This window comes from Eumetopias jubatus, unplaced genomic scaffold (genome assembly GCF_037043125.1).
Source record: "Eumetopias jubatus isolate StellerSeaLion01/CBP00866 unplaced genomic scaffold, mEumJub1_p1.0 scaffold_8, whole genome shotgun sequence".
Classification (NCBI taxonomy): Eukaryota; Metazoa; Chordata; class Mammalia; order Carnivora; family Otariidae; genus Eumetopias; species Eumetopias jubatus.
Genome location: NW_028274814.1, coordinates 127,313,909 through 127,333,162, shown reverse-complemented (window position 1 = coordinate 127,333,162; position 19,254 = coordinate 127,313,909). Strand labels below are relative to the sequence as shown.

The 19,254-nt window shown below is 51.4% G+C and overlaps 1 protein-coding gene across 1 annotated transcript in view; it reads right to left on the bottom strand.

Annotated features, from left to right (window-relative positions):
• ABTB3 (ankyrin repeat and BTB domain containing 3) overlaps positions 1-18,746 on the bottom strand; it is a 298,415-nt gene extending 279,669 nt beyond the window's left edge. Inside the window, exon 1 of the mRNA XM_028088606.2 lies at positions 17,112-18,746. Within this exon, the coding sequence (XP_027944407.1) occupies positions 17,112-18,261 (1,150 nt within the window). The 5' untranslated portion in view covers positions 18,262-18,746. The remainder of the gene's footprint in view (positions 1-17,111) is intronic.
• Between the last annotated feature and the right edge of the window lie 508 nt (positions 18,747-19,254).

Sequence of the window (19,254 nt, the reverse complement as noted above, 5' to 3'; positions counted from 1 at the left end):
GCCAAAAGCTGGGGTAACCTTCACATCCTGGTTAGTCATCAGATGGGATCCCTGTGTACTCTCCCTCCCCCACTCTCCTGTCTTGGGAGAGTCAATTCAGGTTCTCAAAACACTTGAGCACCAACAATGCACAAAGAGTAGCCTTGGGAAGCACAGAAAGAGCACTGGACTAGGAGTCCAACAGCTGCCCAGTGTTGCCACTTACTTGGTGACTTGGGCAAAATATGTCCCCTCTGCCACCCTCAGCTTCCTCTTGTGCAAAATCAGGCTACTGATGCCTACCACTCCCCCTGATACCCAAGGGCTGTTAGGAATATTGATAGAAATAGTTGATGGAACTCAGCAAACTGTGCAAGCCTAAAGAATGAATAATAACAAGGCATTGTGGGATTCGCAATTATAGTTAGTGCAGCCTGATAAGGAGCAAACATCTCCTGTCTTCCAGTGGCCCCGTGCTTCAATTCCACTCAATTGGCAGGTGAGGTTGCTCCCCGAGGAAGGGGGAAGAAGAGGCAGACCTGAATGAGTCAATAGGAGCATTAGGTTGAACCGGCTCAGATTAAGTGTTTGAATCAATACGTGTCACAGTGTTCTGGAAAAAAAGTCCTGGTCTTTCTAATCACAAAACTGGACTGGATATTGGCAGTGGTGTGTGCTTTTACCTGTGCCTGGCGTTTAGTAGATGCTGAACCAAATGAAGGACCAGGAGAGATGGAGAGAGACCAACAAAACCACGAACACTGAGTCAACAAGGCGGAGGCCTAGATATGCGGTTGCTTTATCTTCACAAGTCCACATTGCCGATCTGATGAAATCGATTGTCCATCTAATAGCTGATGTTTTTAATCCCTGTGGAATTGACCAGCTGCCTCATCATGGTCTAGACACAGTCTTAGGGTTGGTTACTAGAATGTTTAAGAAATTTTCGACAGGTCACATTGCAGCCCTGTTGCAGCAAGATTCACAGGATAGCCCGCTGAGGGTGCGCCAGGTGGCTGGGGGGGGGGGTGGGGAGTGGGGGGAGTGGGCGGGAAACACCCAGCTCCTGCACCCTGCCAGCATGACCGTCCGTGAGCCTCGTTAGCTTCTCCAGGTCAGGTCCCCAGGCCGTGCAGGAGAACTGGAGGCCCTGACCTCATCGGTAGGGCTGGAGGGATGAAGCCGAGAGAGTATCTGGAAAGCATGCTACACAGATTCTGACACACGGCAGACCTGAATCAACAGGACCCAGGGGGAAACACAACTGAGGAAAAGGGAACAAAGCCTTGTGTTCTTCCTGGGGCAGCCTGGCATCGTGGACACCAACCTGGGGATTCAAGGAGCTCAGGTCCAGGCCCAGCCAAGAAGTGAGGGCCTCCCACTTGGAGGCTCAGGACTCTCCCTCGCCCGCCCACCTGCCAGCAGCTGTGCAGCCCCAAGCACACAGGGAAGCCCCCCAGCTCTCAGGTGTCTGGTTCGCAAAATCCACCCGACACCCAACTGAAGGCAGCAGGGCCCCCAGGAGCATCGTGTGGGCTTCTTCCAGCTCTAAGATCCAAGTGTCTATGCAGACACAGTTTTCAACTCTGAATTAGAGTGAGGTGCCGTCTCACGGGAAGAAAGTGGGTATAAAGGAATAATGAGCAATCATTCTTTTTTTCTGTGCTTCAAAGGAGAGGAAAGCTTTGAAAAGGAGAGATTTTCAGGGCTAGGAATTTGGAAACAGAGTGGGAGAGTCCCAGCCAGTTAGCGAGTGGTTAGCTCCAGGCTCTTGGTTTGCCTGTTAGTGAAGCTTCATTGATTCATGGCACAGACGACCAACAGACCAGACCAGTCTAGTCTGAACTTACTGATCAGGCCTAAGCCCCTCAGTTTATAGATGACATTCAGTGCCCACCATGTGTGGATGCCGTTCTAAGTCTCAGGGTGATAGTGGGGAAGGAAATAGACAGATACCCTGCTTGCATGGAGCTTATGGTCTGTGGACTCATTCGATTGTTGAAGTACCAATATGTGCCACCCGGAGACCCAAAGATGAAGAAGAAACAGTCTGGACCGTAAAGATGAACAGGGAACCTGATGAGTACTACAGTAGAGGTTTCGGGGGTCTGTGGGATGACAATCCCAACAACACCAGCTGTCATACATGAGCGCTCACTTCCCCACACTAAGTGCTCTATACATCATGGCATTTCATCTTAGCCCCAAAACATTCGCGGGGGGTTGGGGGGGGAACTGAGGCGGAGAGAGAAGAACCCACCCAGGGCAGCCCAGCCAGTAAGGGATGACACTGGGATGTGAACCCAGGCTGCCTGACCTCAGACGCTTGGTTATACAGCACAATATGCCACGCTGACTCCTCTCCAGAACATCAGCCAGGTGAGTGAGACCTTTCAGTGAGTAAATAACGTAAGCCACAACATCCCAATGTCCCCATCTCCTACACTGGGGTTTAGGCATTCAGGACTGATCCATTCTGTAGATGTAAAACTGATTTAGCCACAAAACTTCTTAGGAAAAGATATACATATTTCCTTAATACAGAGGCAAGCTAGTTTTGAACCTCAGACCTTTGAGAGCCAAGGTGAATGTACCAACTCTGACACATGAAAGCAAGCACTTTGGCCTGGAAGGTCAGGCTGCCTCTGGCTGGATGGGGTTATTTTTGGTTCGGAGATAGCTTTGACAAGTTCCACCTTTGCCCCCTTGTATCAAAAATGGCACCTGGGAGGTGAGGATACAGCAGTGAAGGGGGAATAAAAAGAAGAGTTTTGCATCAGGAAAAGAGCAGAATTGCAAATAATCAGGAGGAGATGCTTGAAAGCATCTAATTGGACCCTGCATCCTACCAGGTTTATTTCCAATATTGGTTCTCTTCCTTCCCTTTCTTCCAACCCTTTGGGGCCCTAGAGCTCTGTAAGGTTCCAAGCACAGCACCTCCCTACCTCTCCCCTCCCCGTCCCACCTCGCTCAGGGCTTCTCCAAGCCTCAGGGGGATACTGTCTCCTGGCTGGTCTCCACAACCAAAGACAAAAAGGCACAGGCATCCCTGCTCCCTGAGGAGCTGAGCCTCCTAGGATGTCAGAGCCGAAAGGACTGCTAATCATCTGGACCAGTGCTTTTCAGACTCTACTTGGCAACAGAATCTCTTTCTCAAATGCACCTTATGCAAAAGTCCAATATGTGTAGCACAGATGGAAGGGTAGCAGCTCTGGTGAAGTGTGGGTGCGGACGGGAAGCCTCCCCACCTGGAGGCCCTTTATAGAACCTTAAGATCATGACAGTCTAGTCTGAAGTTACTGATCGGGCCTAAGCCCTCAATTTATAGATGACGTCTTGAGACCATTTTGCCTCCATCCCATTGAGAGAACGTCCCAAACATCCTCCTGGTTCATTATGGTTAGCGTGGTCCCCATCAGGCACCTTGACGCTGCTTGTTCATCGGTCCTAAAGTGGTCCCAGGGGTTGCAGGCAGAAATACCACGAAGCTGGGGCACAATGGTAGCAACTACCTCACAGGCCACATGACACAGTGGAACACTTCCTCCTCCTAGATGATTTCTCCCGTTGACTGTGAGAACATTTTCTCCCTTTCTACTGGCTGCTCCTTCTCAGTCTCCTTTGCTGGCTCCTTTTCTGCCCAAGGAAGGGCCCAGTCCTTGGTCCTCCTGTCTCTTCTACACTCACTCCCTAGGTGACTTTGTCCCATCTCATGGCTTTAAAAACCATCCGTATGCTCCCGACTCCCAAATTTATACCTCTAAACCAAAGTCTCTCCTGAACGAAGCCGTGATTATCCAACCACCTAGCTGACATCTCCACCTGCAGGTCTCAAAGGCTCCTCAGACTTAGCATGTCCCAAACTGGACTCCCAACCTGTCTGCCATCTGCAAACCTGTTCCTTCCCCCAGTCTTCCCCGAGCTCAGTTTATGCAACTCCATCCTTCCAGTTGTTCAGACCAAAAACCCTGGAGTCATCTTGGACTCCTCTCACGTCCTAAGCCCACACCCAATGTATCAGCAACATCTTGTTGACTCTTCCTTTTCATTATGCCCCAAATCCAACCACCTCTTAGCTCACCCTGCCTGCTACCACTCTGACCTAGTGCACCATCATCTCCTGCCTGGATTATTTTAAGAACCTCCACACAACGGGTCTTGGTTTCACTCTTGCTCCTCTACAGCCCATTTTTCAACCAGCAGCCAACGTGATCCTTTGAAATCCTAAGTCCGACCTGCAAATCCTTACTCAAAATCCTGTAATGGCTTCCCAGTTCACTAAAAATAAAAGCCAAAGTCTACAATAGCCGACGAGGACCTACCCGAGCTGGCTTTCTGTGATTCTCTGCTTTCACCTCTTATTCCTCTTGGCTCACTCATACTTCTCTGCCACACTGGCTTCTTTGCCATTCCTGCCTCAGGGCCTTTGCACTGGCTATTCCCTCTGCCAGAACACTCCCCCCTCAGTTAAATCCCTCACCTTCTTCACCTCTCGGCACCAACATCACCTTCTTGGCAAGACCACCCTCACCACACTATTTATAATTACAACCCACCATCCCAGCCCTCCCAGTCCCCCTCACTCTGATTTATTTTTTCTATAGCCAGTATCTCTTTCTAACATCCTGTACTTGCTTACTTCTGTTAACTGCGTAGGGTCTCCCCCCGACTAGAATTCACGGTCTATGAAAGCAAGGACTTTTGTCTGTGCACTGATATATGCCAAGTGCCTAGAACCATGCCTTCTACGTAGTAGGCGCCCAATAAATATGTGTTGAATGGATGAATGAATGATCAAATGATTATTTTGCAGTTTACAGATCACTTTCACGTCTGATGATTCCTTTGAGCCTCGAAACTCTCTCGGGATTTTTCAGATAAGAAAAGAAGTCCAGAGAGGTTAAATCACTTGTCTGAGATCACACAGCTTGTTCTACCGTGGGCCTCATGCCCTCTTCTGTCCTTAAACCCTTATGAGCACGGTATCTGACCACACTGGTGCTGATCTCTCCAAGGCCCAGACCCCATCCAGCTCTCTCCTCCCTCCCCAAACTCACACCCAGGTTTGCTGAAGACCGTATTTGTAGGTACAGTGCACAGGCTGCTTATTTTTTTCCCAGAGAAGCATTGATATACTTTTACTCAAATTAACTCAGATCTTGTCTCTAGGGACCATGTGACACAGACATAAGTTTCCAGGCCAACTTCTCACCCTAGACCCTCCACCAGAACACAGGAAGGACACTGATGGGTTGCCCCATCCCTGGCTTTGGTTTCCCCACATATCACAACAACTGGACATTCTGTAAGGAATGGTGGGGGGACAGGGAGGGGAGAGAGACCCTTCACGATCAAGGGGAGGCTCTCTTTGTTCTTTCTTAACAACCATGGGCCGAAATGTAAGGTTGCTAAGTGCACCTTCATAACTGCTTCTAGTCCCCTGCTGACAAATGCCTTTCAGGTTCAGGCCCACATCACAGGAACGGCTGCAGCACCTGGCTTATTTCTGCCTCACCTACCATACTATGAATTGTGTTGCTGCTCACGATTGCTTTTTGCACAGGCCACTGGGAAGCTTGAGAGCAGCAAATCCTGGTTCTCAGGCCTTCAGATTCCAGGACTTAACCAGTGGCCCCCAGTTCCCAGGCTTTAGGATTTAGACCGAATGATACCACCTGCTTTCCTGGTTCTCCATCTTACAGATGGCAAATTGTGGGACTTCCTGGCCTTCCACAGCCGTGTGTGCTGATTCCTACAACAAATCTCCTCATATATCATCTCCATATACCCTATTGGTTCTGTTTCTCTGGAAAACCCTAATACAGCAGTAAACACTCAATAAATATTGCCTTTTACCACTAGTAAGTGCCAGGCTTTACAGTTTTCCACAAGGGCGCCTCGTTTGACACTTGTGACTCTATGAATACCAGAACCTGGTACCATCGTCATCATTTCCCATTCCTATGAGAAACAGGTTTAGAGAGGTCAGGCGCCTGTCTGAGGTCCCACAGCACATGTACACCCTGCTAGGCCGGAGCTGGAGCCCTCCTCCTTGCTAGAGGGTTCAGGCACCTTCCTGCACCCCCTCCTCGTCTACGGCCCCTCCACCCCCACAGGCTCCCAGCTGCCCCCAGCAAGCGGTTCCACATGCTGAGACCACCCGAGGCCGTGAAGTCTCCCACTTGCTCCTGGTCTGTTCTCTCCTCCACAGCTCTCACACCGAGACAAAGGGAAACTTGGAGCACCAGAGGGTCCAGGACCAGGTGGGAAGGAGTGGAGGGAAGGTTGAGAGGGGGCAGGAAGCAGGGCGTGGCCACGTGTGGGTGGTGGTGGTGCCTCAGTGGTTGGAAGCAGAAGCAGCATCTGGCCCTGAGAATGGCAGCTATGGGATGGGGGGGGGGGGCAGGTTTCCCAAGAGACAGGGGCACACGCAGAATTCAGAATAGAGAGAGAGATGAGAGTCCCGGCTCTGTTCCCTTCCCGCCCTGATGACACGGCTCCAGTGTGGGAAGGAGAATGGGGAATCTTAACCCCCAATCCCACCCCTGGGGCCCCTGAATGTCTGGTGTCCTGATGCTGGCCACAGCCACCGCTGGAGGCACCCAGGAAGGGCAGCTGGGCCTCCCCAGACCGCGCCCCCCCCCCCCCCCACTCGAGGTGGCTTTGTCCTACGGCGCCGTGAACCTCTCCTAAGGACTCCTGCCATGGGCACGGTTTTACATTCGGGGGATTATTTGTGAATTAACTAAACACATCTCAGGCCTGCAAGCTTCACGAGAGCAGGCCTCATGTCCGGTGGTGCCCACAGTGGTGAGTCCCAGGACCCTCAACGTCAGCAAAGATAAGGCTGCAAGGGGCGGAGGTAGGACAGAGGAAAGGAAAAGCTGGATCTGCTCCCCAGTACTCGAAATTCTCTGGGGCCATCGAGAGAGAGAAGGTGATCTGTGTCTGCCTGCTCTCATGCACACACATCCTGACTTATGGGTGGTGCTGTGCACTGGGATCAGGACGAAACAATGACACATGCCACCCAAAATCCCCAGTGAAATCCAAGCAGCCTCTCTGATTTGCTTTCGGATGCTAATGCACTGGGGAACTGCTAATATGATTCCGCCCTGAACACACCTGATCTTTGCAGTGATTGCTTTCACTGGCGCAGCCACGAGCTAATGGGGACCTCCCCCACGCTCCCACACTAGCATTTCTTTGACTGTGATCTGTACAGTGAAAACCAGAGATGTTACGGCCTGGTTGTAAATTCATCTCCAAAACTGCTGTTGACAACGCAGCCTCTCAGCCCTCGCTGCCCCCAAGGAGTGATCTGGTTTGGAAGAGACAATGCATCACGGCAGATAAGAGATGGGCTAAGAATCCAGAAACCTAGGTACTGGTTCCTGCTTTGCCGTTTGATCCTGTGACATTGAGCAAGAAGGGTCTCACTCTGAGCCTCAGTTTCCCCACCTGTCAAGGTGTGAGAGTTGAACCAAGTGTTCCCCAGGGATGGGGCATTGCACGTGTGGGAAGAAGGGAGAACTGAAGTCCCTTAGACTTGAGCTCAAATCCCCACTCTGCCATTTATTGCTCAGCGACTCTGGGCAAGTTGCAAAATGTCTCATAGCCTCAGATTCTTCTTGTGTAGGGTTGGGGTGATAATAATACCTAACTGGCCTTCTGACCTTCATCCTTCCCTTCCTTCCTGCCTGTTCTCAGTACTGCAGCCTGCATGAGCTTCTTGGAACACAAATCTGATCATAGCATTTCCCTCCTTAAAAACCTTTCAAAGACTTTCCAGTGTCCTCGGGAAAAGATAGACTCCTTACTCTGGCAGATGGCTCGGTCCAACCTCTACCCAGCTCCCCTCACTTGTTCTCCCAATCCAGCCACACTGGCTGTTCTCCTTCTCACCAGGCTCCCTTCTGCCACAGGCCCTTTGCACATTCTGTTTGCATTCATGGAGTACTCTGCTACCTTTTCAACCAAATGGGCCACTCTTCGACTTCCCTCAAGGCTCACTTCCTGGTCGAAGCCTTCTCTTACTCCTGACTGCATCAAGAGCCTCAGAAAAGGCTCTTCCAGCCCTGTGTATCTCTCCTTTGTAGCAATCATCACCGTTGTAAACTTACATGTACATGATTATTTGATGAAAAACCTAAGTTCACTATAGGCCTGCAAGCTCCATGAAGTTAGGGACCGTGTTGCTTAACATCTAACACCGTGCCTGCAGTAAAAGTTGCAATGAATATAATAAAATTCACTTATTAAGCAACATTTATCAAGCAATTTCTACATGTCAGACACTTCCCTACAGCTCTAAGAATTAGGTTGTATTATTACTTTCACTTAACAAAGGGGAAGACTGAGTCACAGAGAGGTTAGGTAACTTGCCCAATATCACCCTGAAGTCTGGTTACTGGGAGACTATTTGGAGCCTTTCACTCCATATGAAGTAGGGTTCAGATCTTTGGCACTTCTTAAACATTTGATAATAATAATTGCCAGCCGACATTAGTATTTATGGTATGTCAAATATTACATACTCCAGGGATTTTTACACAAATCAACTCACCCTCCTAAGGACCCCATGAGGAAGTACAACCATTACTCTCACTTAACAGATGAGGAAACTGAGTCCTCAGAAGGTTCGTTGGCTTTCCCAAGGTCATCAGAATTGACACCTTGGTCCACCAACTCTGAAGTCTGGGAAAACGCCAGCTCTGGGATTCTCAGGAGGACTGGGACAAATTCCATACCGTGCCGCAGATTTCTGTATTCAGTTCTAGTGAGAAGGCTCACGCACCTTCTGGCACTGAGCCTGCCCAGCTAGGCAAAGTATGGACAGAGCCGTCCCTTGGAGACCACAAAGCCAGCCACTGCCCCGGGGCCTCGGCTAAGGAGGCTACACAGTGACCTCACAGGGCAGCCAGGACAGGGAAAGCCAGCAGGAGCTAAGAAAAGAGCTGTGACCACATGTTATACAAAGGACGATCCTCGACCAGGAGAACCGCACCCAGGCAAGCTGAGCCCCTCACTCCACACACCCCTCAGGCTGCACTGGAGTCCTTCTGGGCTCCCCTCCGAAGCTCATCTGAGCCAGAGTTCACCATGGTGCTGTAGCCCTTCAGAGCACAGGTTCTGAAGCCCAAACTCCAATTCTACCCCTTAGTATCTATGGCAACTCAATCAGCCACTAAACCTGTCTGAGCCTCGGTTTCCTCCCCCCATAAAATGGGAATAAGAAACACCCACTTCCCAGGAACGGTGTGAAGACTGAATCAAGTATTACATATGGAAGGCTTATGAGTACAGTACCTGGCCCAGCAAGTGTCAGCCCCTCAGCAGGTAAAATGCAGGGGATGGCAGAGGTGAAAAGACAGGTGCATAATACAATTTACCTGGGGCACCCACTCTTTGGGATTCATATTTTACCCATGCCTGAGAGCTTCATACTGATTCAGTATGAATCCATATAGCACCCCACTTCCAGAATAGGATGACGATGACAATGACAATACACATAAAGGATGATAGGTATTAAGTATGCACTTAACATGAGACACTGGGAAAAACACTTTGTATACACTGTATTAGTTCCTTTATATTATTTTAATCTTCACAAATATTCTACAAGGGGGTCCAGAGCCAGACTGCCCAACCACTTGTTAGCTGTGTCACCTTAGCCAAATTCTTTACACTTTCTGTTCCTCCACTTTCTAATCCAGAATTACAGTTGGGAGGGGCTGCCCTTCTAGAGACCATAATCCCCAGCCCCCTTGTTTCTAGCTGAGGCCGTGTGACTTGAGTTCCGGTCGCTGGACTGTGGAAAGAGCTGATATACTCACATCCAGACTGTCCTCTAAAACTTCCTACACAGTCTTCCACACTCCTGTTGTCCCCCAGCAGGGAAGTTCCCCAGAGCTGAGCGTTCCAGATGGCAGAACCTCCATCAAGGTCCACAGAACAAAGCGCCTCCCTGCCCTGCCACCAATCAGAAGACCACTTTTATTGTGTTTGGCCACTAAGATTTTAGGGTTTATCTGATGCAACAGCCAGTATCACCCTAACCACCGAAGAAACTGGTACCAGAAGTGGGGTGCTTACCTACGTGGCCCTGGCTTAGAAGTCAGAGAGTAGAGCCTGGGAAAAGTAGTAAAATGTTTGGTTGGACTGTCACCTCGGATAACTTAAAAGGACCAAATTGGGCCAACTGAGCCTGTAGCCTCTAGAGAAAGAGGTTTGGAAAAAAAAAAACAAACCAAAAAAACAGGAATAACGAAGCTTGTTGCTCCTGGTGGGAGTTTAGCAAGGCATTTGAAAGAAAGAGGAGCTGTGGCACAAATTAGCCAGTTTGCAAGTGAAATTGGGAAAGAATCGTGGAGAACTGAAAAGGACAACTATTTCTAGACCCCAAACATAAAAGTCAAGATTGAGAAGACTTTTAAGTGAAAGAAATGATCAGATTAAGGGTAGAAGCTTCCCGCCTAAGCCTGATGGCCCCAAGGTAGCTGTCATTAAATAGAGAGATAAGGAAAGGTCTCCAGTTAAGAAAGTGAAGAAATCATCCAGGCTTGATAATTAGCTCTAGGAAGGGACAATGGGTGTGGCTATTGGCACACTAGACATTGTAGATGAAAATCCTACTAGGTTGTCAAGAGAGCTACACTGGCAAAATCTATAAGCCTGCATTTTAAAAGTCTTTTACTGTTACCGCATCAACACAATCCTTGGGCCCCTCAAAATTCAAGGGCGGGAACTAGGTTACAAAAGATTTAGAGCCTCCGGGTTGGTCATATACCTCAAGAAGCACTTCGGGAGTGGCCAATAAGAAAAATGGACAAAAACGATCCTCCCACAAGGCAGAGCCGGGAGCCTGGAGAACAATAAACCAGGAAATTGTTCAAGCAAGGAACGTCACCCATTTCCAGGGCACACAGCCGCACAGTGCCTGCCTGCCCAGGTTTCCTCACAACTAAGGGTCAACACCTTGTGTATGTCTTCCACGACCGTGCTTTTCCCCAATGGGAGTTTTCCTGTGCCTATCCGGCCCTGCTCCGAGATGGCATATGGACGCAGAGTGGCAGATAACATTTCTCTGTTGGCTCAGGGCTCCCTGGACCACGAAAAGCCACACATAAGCCAATGGATAGGACTGAGCTTCACTCCGAGCTCCTGAACTTTCCCCTGGAAGCAGCTGATTGCATAGAAAGTTAGTTTCCTCCCTCCGGGAAGGGAAAACATGTTTTGTGTGAGGGAAGAAGGACACATAGATATTTGGTGGCCCGGGAGCCCGTGACACATCTGGCCAAGGATATTATGGGCACAAGTGATGGAGATCCCTTCCAGGCTTTCCTAAGATCCTCTACTCTCTCCTCCTTCCTCTACCTATTGGCTGGATGACTGTCCTGAAGGCCACATACTAATGATAAAGAAAGCCAAATCCATCAGTCTTGGTACCTAAATGACCTTCTTGCTGCCCCCCCCCACCTCACTCCTCTCCCAATCAGACTTTAGTGAGTAAGTAACAACCTTCTATTATGTTCAAATCCTAAGATTTGGGGGTTGGCTTTTAAAACAGCTAATGTAATTGTAATGATTATAATACGGAGAAACAGGGCCCGGCGTATAATAAGCACTATACAAGTGTAGCTATTATTATAATACCCATTTTACAGATAGGAAAACTGCAAGTTGTGGGTGTGTCTGACTTCAAAGTCAATGATTTTTTTATATTTACCTTTCAGTAGATGATAATCAGACCTATTTCATAGGTGAGTTTGGCTCAAGGTCACAAATAATAATAGATCTAGAATTAGAGGCCTTCCCCCCTATTCGAAAGCAATCAGCATGCCACACCTGACCTCAGGTCTCTAAATTGATCCCTCATTGTTTTATTTTTGCTGTTATTTTTCTTTTCTGTTCCATGAAACACCCTACTTGCAAATGCCCCAGCACTGAACTGGCAAGTCTGCATAGAAAACCAAATAACCCTCCACTGACCCAAATTCCAAGTTTTAATTTACACGCAGCCAGTTAATTAAAAACGTGCTCTCTGAGAACAGACACTGCCGTGGCTGACTCCTGAGATAGTTTTCCTATTCTTCTTCCCTGTTCTTCTTCTGTGACATTTTTGTCCAGCCCAGCAACACGACACTGTGGAACAGCAGGGCCAGCTAGGGGACTGGAAAACTGCCGAGTAAGCATTTAGTGCAGATCAGAATCTAAGGAGGCAACAGTGAAGCAAAAGACCTGAAAACCGTCCTACCCACCAAGCCAGTGCTGCCAGGGGCTAGGGCTCATGTTAATTAATGTTTATAAAGTGATTTGGGATTCCCGAAAGAGACTATTCAAAATCACCAGCCTGAATAATCAGTGTTTTAAGGAAGGCATTATAATTGAGTGCCTACTATGTGACAGGTGTTTTCACATACTTGATCTGATTTAATCCTCTAATCACTTATGGGGGTAGATTTGGATTTTCTTCCCTTTGTTATGGCTTTTTGTTTTGTTTTGGCAATCCTCACCGCGCAGATGAGAAAACCAAATTCGGCAAAATTAAGCCATTTGCTGGAAAGCAGCGGAGCTGAAATGTGAGGTTGAATCTTTTCCAGTGTAAAGTCCTTACCCCTTTCCTCACACCACACGGCTCTTCCAGTCTTCCTCTCATACTCTTCCTGAATTTAAAACTAAATTTCATTCAAGGATGCCTATGGCTTTGTTTTTAATTTTTTTTTTTTTTTTTTTTACTGCGGTACATTTTAAAATACAGCGAAACGCACGCATCTTAAGTTTACAATGCAATCAATGCATTTGGACAAATGCATGTACCTCTGAACCCTATTACCCTGGAAAGTTCCCTGGTGTCCCTTCACTAAGGATGCCTGTAATAAAAAATACAGCAAATAAGATGAGCTACTTTCCTTTGATCCAAGCAATCTTTTTGTGACCGTGGCCGTGAGGGCTGAGTCCATGGAGCCAATCCCTGAGATGAGCCCCCTGAATTATTTCACTTTGGGAATATTGGGAAGAAGGATCCATCCAAGTAAAATTCCGTACCCTGCTGCCTCCAACCGTACTGAACACATGGAGATGAGTTAATCTGGATGAGACAGAGATGTGACGTACCACTATGCCTGGCTTATCACAAGTACCACCACTACTTTGGCCCCTATCGTGTGTCAGGCAGCAGACTGTAACACCCTTATTACATAATCTCACTTAATCCTAATTATTACCTCTATTTTATAGCTGAAGAAACTGGGCTCAGAGAAGTTAGGTAACATGCCCAAGAACACACAGCTATAACATTACAGCCTTGAAATTCAAATCCAGGAGGTCTGATTTCAGAGGCCTTTACAGAGGTTGATGACAGATGTTGGTGGGTGAATTTTAAATCCCAAAGATTTAATGGGCCACTTATATGCCTTCAACAACAAGTACCCAGCATCTGCTAGGTGCTAGGTGCTGTGCTGAGTGATATGAAAGGAGAGACGAAGATGAATAGGACATAAGCTTGCACTGGAGGGGCCACAGTGTGATGGGGAGTCACTTAAAGCAAGATCAGGGTCGGGATTCCCAAGGGAGGGGGAAAGGGCTGTGTATGGCACAGGTGTGGGGGGTGGGGAAGGGGCTGCATCAAGGCAGGCCTCACAGAGGTGTTGGAAAGATCATTCTGGACCAAGTCTCCAGGGATGAGAACTGGCCAGCTCTGAAGCCTTTGAGGTAAAATGACTCACACACACAGACGGCTTGCCGAAAAGCTTCTGCCTGCCCCTTATGTAGCTTTCGCAAAATCAATCAAGCCAAATTTTAAAACCCCACGGAAACCCAACATCCACTCGGGTCTCTTAGCTCTTATCCCAGCTCTTCAAAACAGCTCAAAATCAACACAAGAAAAAAAGCCCTCGGAAGAGTAAAACAGTCCCCAGGCCCCTGCAAAGTACATGCCCTAAACCCAGTCCTATTATTTTTGAGAGCAACCAAGCCCTTGCTTACAGCTGGTTATCTTCTGTTTTCTGAACTGAGACCCTCGTGATTAGTTTCCTAATTCCTTGGGCGTGGCATCTAGCAGCAGCAAATTTAGAAGGGTGGGCAGGTGTAGAGATGGCAGTAAGAGGGGGGCAATCAAGGTAAAAGGATTTGAAAAGATGATTCAAGAAACTCAAAACTCCATAGCTTCTTTCGGGACATCATTGTACACAGCAGCTTGAGCAACTGAACAGGCATCTAGTAAGCTCCAGCTGTGTACCAGGCTCTCTCTTAGACTTGGGCAGAGGTTATAAAAATGTAAAATCTAGTACAGCCCAGTGCAGTTCAAAAGGAACAGAAAGTGTATGGACTGGGACAGAAGGTCAGCCTGTAAAGGGTCTCTGTTCAACTCCGTAGGTAATGAAAGGCAAGCTGATGGCCTAAAGGCAGGGAATTCATCTGCCAATAAAGAGCAAAACACTTAAGTTCCCTGTGCCTCAGTTCCTCCTGTGTATAATGGGGATAACAGTAGTAGCTTTCCAAGGGAATGCTGAAGATCAAATGGGTCAACATACAGAGTAGTGGTGGAGGCACGTTGGAGGTTATTACCTCTGGACCACAGTAACTGCCGGGTCCTTAAATTTACTAACTGCTCAATAAATATCGATGAGTAAACGAATTCACAAATGGGTGAGACTGCTGAGTTAAAGGGAAAAAAAAATCGATCACGTAAGGCACGTGCTCCTTAATAAGGCTTGCAGATCAGAAAGACTACCATGCAAAATAATTTAATAGGTTTGATGTTTAATGTATGTTTCAGATACCTAAGAAATTAATTGCTCATTCCTTACTTTTCGCATAAATGACCTGCCATTTTAAACAAGCTCAAGGGAAGGAGATGGAGAGATCACAATGAAATGACAGCATCTCTCATACCAAGAGATGGCTGAAGGGCCCTGAAACCCAGGAGTTAAAGCTCTATGGTGTGGGAACCGTTAGGATGGCAGCCACACATTCACCCTGCCCAAAACCAACTCTGTGGTCTCTCCTTCCTTAAATTATACTTACTCCGAAAAGGATAAACACAAAAACTGTCTTTAAAAGATGTTAAGGATCATAAAAGTAAAACCAATTTGAAAAAACCTAGAGGCTACTAATACAGAGTTATAGGAGGCCCTTGATTTACAGACGAGGAGACTGAGGCCCAAGAAGGAGAGTCAACCAAAGACATAAGTTCAAGAGAATGGCAAAGAAACAGGTGGAGCAGGATGCCCAGATTCCCACACCGGTGCCCCCTAAGGGGAATGCTCCTTCCTTGGAAGGAAACACTGTGAGAGCTTAGTAAAAGCAGGGTCCAGTCCCAGCAGGGGGATAAGGGTTTGGGGGCCAGTAAGAAGTAAAGGACGGCTGTAACGGGAGAGGTAAGAACAGGGGAGGTGGGGCGCACCTGGTGGGAAGAAAATTAAACCCTTCTACGCTTTTTGTGGGGGTAGGGCTCCGAACAGAGCGCAATGCAGTCCAAAGCCCCTGGGTTTTTCAGGTGAATCCTCCCCCTTCTGAAGAAGCTCATACAAAGACCAATACCTTCTCCTAAATGTCTCCACCTCGGTCAGGATTTCACGTGTGTTTGGGGTGGGGGGAATGGGGAGCCTCGCAGAGGCTCTGCGCCCTCAACTGGCTGCAGAGGCGGAAGGTCTCTGGTATAGAGATCCTCAAGAGTCTCCAGAGCAACGCGGAAGTCGCGATCCCGCCCCTCCCCCACCACCACGCCCACTTTGCTCCTTCCTTCTCCTCCCCCAACGATGATCAAAACCAGGTGAAAGGACCGAGAGCTGGAGGGTCAGTTTACCGAGAGCTTTTGCCGGAACCCCGCGCGCCTGCTCTCTCCTGCGCACACGCACAGGCTCACAGTCTCTCACAAACAAGCGCACACTCACATGCACACGCTCGGCACCCCCAGAGGCCCGGCCGCGCCCGCTGCATCTCTCAGCCCTCGGGAAACCGACAAGCAGCAACATGAATGAAATCTACCCAGAAACACTGCATTTCAGCTCCAACCACGCAATCTCCGGCCAAACCGCCGAATATGTAGCAAAGTTTTATTTCGCTTTTAGAGTCTCCAGTTACGCTTCTACCATTTCCTGTGGAAAACTGAAGCTTTGAAGTGTCTAGCTCGGGCTTTCGCAGACAGGCAGGACCGCCAGCTCGAGCTCTCGAAAACAAGAGCCCCCGGCCCCACCCCCTCCGCCGCCAAAACTGCAGGTTCAAACCCACCCAGCTCCCGCCTCCGAAACGGGGGTGTGGGAGGGGATGACAGAACCTGCTGGAAGCGACGCCCTAAACTGACAACCCCCTCCAGAACCCCGCCCCACTCCCATCTTGCCCGGGTCCCTAGTGGCGCTCCTTAAGCAAAGTGGTGACAGCTTCAGCTCCCTCCCACCGGGAACCGAGAAGCAAGAGCTCGGAGGTCGGAAATGGGGGGAAGGGCTGTCCATCGCGCAGCACCCACCAGCTGTGCGCTCTGGCCTTCAAAAACTGCCCGGGGAAAACTTGGGACCTATTAAGTTGTCCGGCTCCACCCTCTCACCACACACACCTCTCCCCAACTGAGCCAAGCGAGCTCTCAAACGTTCTGCCTTGACGGCCGCGGGGCCTCTCGTACACCCGCGCCAGGACAGTATCCGGGGTGGGGGGCGCCGGCAAGTACTCGAACCGGTCGGTGGAGGGAGGAATGCACCTCCTCCGGAATTCCAGGGAGCCGAACTCGTGCGCCAGAGAATTTGGCATCTTCAAGGTCAAAAAACCAAACCAAACAAAACACAGGGCTCTGGCAGAAACACGTACTAGGGGCAAATGATAAAAGCCTGTGTCCGCAAACGGCGATGGGTTCTTCCCACAGTCTGCGGGCGGCCGCCGCCGCGCCGCCCGACACCAGGGGCCGAACAGCGCGCTCCGGGACTTGGGAACCTTAGGAGCCGCGTAAAGTACGCGGATTCCGAGCGCGCGAGTAAGCCGGCGAGTTTCGGGCCGCCTCCTGCCCCGCGGCCCCCTCAGAGGCTTGGGACAGCGGTGGGTGGCCGGAACGACGCGGCAGGGAGCGCGCGAGGCAAACTAGCAACCGGAGTTGGCCAGGTGGGGTGGGAGGCGGCGGCACCAGCGCGGCCACTTACCGCTGGCATTCTTCCCGCAGATGAGGTGCTGGTAGGGCTGCAGGAGCCCCCAAATCTCGGAGTCGTTGTTGACCGTGTGCTCCAGCGTCTCCACGGTGAACCTGGGCGCCTCGTGGAGTACGTGGTGGTGGTGATGGTGGTGGTTGGCGGCGGCGGCGGCCGGTGGGGCTGCGGCGGCGGCGGCGGCCGGCGGGGCGCAACAGCTGCTGCCCCCGCTGGCGCTGCTGGCTGCGCTGCAGGCGCCGCCGCTCGCCGCTCCCCCTCCGGGTGCCTCCCGCTCCTTATCCGCCGCGGGGGCCGTGCCGGGGCCGGGGCCGGAGCCGGAGCCCGGGCCCGGGCCCGAGCCGGAGCCCGGACCAGGGCCGCTGCAGCTCCGGGGCAGCCCGGAGGCCACGACCCGCGAGTAGATGTCCCGGAAGAGGCTCTCCATGCAGGCTGTCAGGTAGATGGCGGCGTGTTCGTGGATGCGCAGCGCCACGCGGCTGTCCACCATCCAGCGGTACACGCGGCCCACAGAGAAGGTGAGGCCGCAGCGCGCTGACTTGCCGCGGCCCAGGCGGTCGCCGCCGGCACTGCTCATGTTGTAGAGGGACAGCGCGGCCAGCGCGGCCGCCGTGCAGTGCGCCGCCAGGCCCCAGGACAGCACTATCTCCATGGCGCTCTGGATCTCGTACTTGGTGCACTTAGCGAAGCGCAGGCTCAGGCGCTGCGCCTCCTTGGCTATGCGTACCAGCGCCCGGCTCACCAGCGTCGACAGCTTGGCCAGCGCGTCTTTGGGCAGGCCGCCGGGGGCCGCCGGGCCTGCCCGGGGATCCCGCGAGCGCAGCAGCAGCGCCTCCAGCTCCTGGAGGGTCCAGGGGACCTCGTCGAGGTCCGGCAGCAGCCGCGAACAGTGCTGGCCGGCGCAGTCCAGCCCCTCGGAGTCTTCCACCAGGGCAGTGTTGACGGTGTCAAAGCTGTTGTGCCGGCTGTGCATGGAGTCAGCTAGAGGCGGCCAGCAGCTCCCGCCATACGGGGACGCCGGGTGCGAGTCGGAACAGCACAGGGACAAGTTGGAGGAGCGCACCGAGTCCGCCGCGCCACCATAACCCGAGTCCAGCGTCAGATCCTCCAGCGTCCGCACCACAGGCTTCTTACCTCTCCTGGCCATCGCTGCGCCACTTCATGCTGCGGCCGCCGGGGAGCCGAGGGGAAGGAGCAGCGAGAGCAGCGGGCACCGGCGCGCGGGGAGAGCCGAGTCCGCGCTGCCTCGGCTCACTTTTCCACCAGCTGCTTACCAATAAGTGTTACTACTTTCGGCTGCCTCCTTGAGCCGCCGCCTTTAGTAGACGCCGGGTGGACCCCGAAGTCATCTTCCAGAGCCCGGGCCGGAGCTGGGGCGCACTGGGGAGCGAGCCAGGCCGGGAGGGAAGCTCACGCCGGGACTCGCCCCTTTCTTCCAAAATAAAAAGTGTCCGACCCGCTCCTCCCTGGGCCCTGCTGGGCGCAGAAGCCGCCAGCCGCCGGCCTCAGTGTTCGTAGGACGGAAATGGTCTCAGATGCCGCCGCCGCAGCAGCTCTGCTGGCAGCTGGCTCCCGGCTCCTTGCCTGGGGTTCGCTAGGCGCCCGCCCGGCACTGAAGCGCAGCAGCTACCGCGGCGCCTGCAAACCCCGCGGAACCCCGCAAACCCCAGGCAGCCAACGGGGCGGGCGTATGTAAAGCAGGGCCGGCGGAGAGCCAATGGGATCAGAGAATGCTAATTACCTCGCCTTCTTTTTTTTTTTTTTAAATTCCTCAGCTCCAAGTAGCCTCGCCCCTCACACACGCCCCCGGCGGTGACCAGGGCTGCAGGAAGTGGGGGGCAGCGGCCTGGGGATTGGGGGGCCGGGTGGCAACGGAGAAACGCGGATGTTGTCTCCCTGCTGCTGTCCCTGCCCCTCGGGCTCGTGGCTTTGGTACCAGAATGGGAGGGTGGTAGGTCGAGCAGGTGACCCCCCCACCCCCCACCCAGGTGTGCTACCCGCCAAAGGTTCACAAAGTGTCGGCCTGGGGTCGCTTCCTGCCCCCGAGTTTCGGATTTCACTTTCCTTTTTTCTTTAATACGCAAAGCATGTTTTTTCCTCCCTTCCCCTTTCCCCCACCTTCGGGTCCCCAAACCAATTA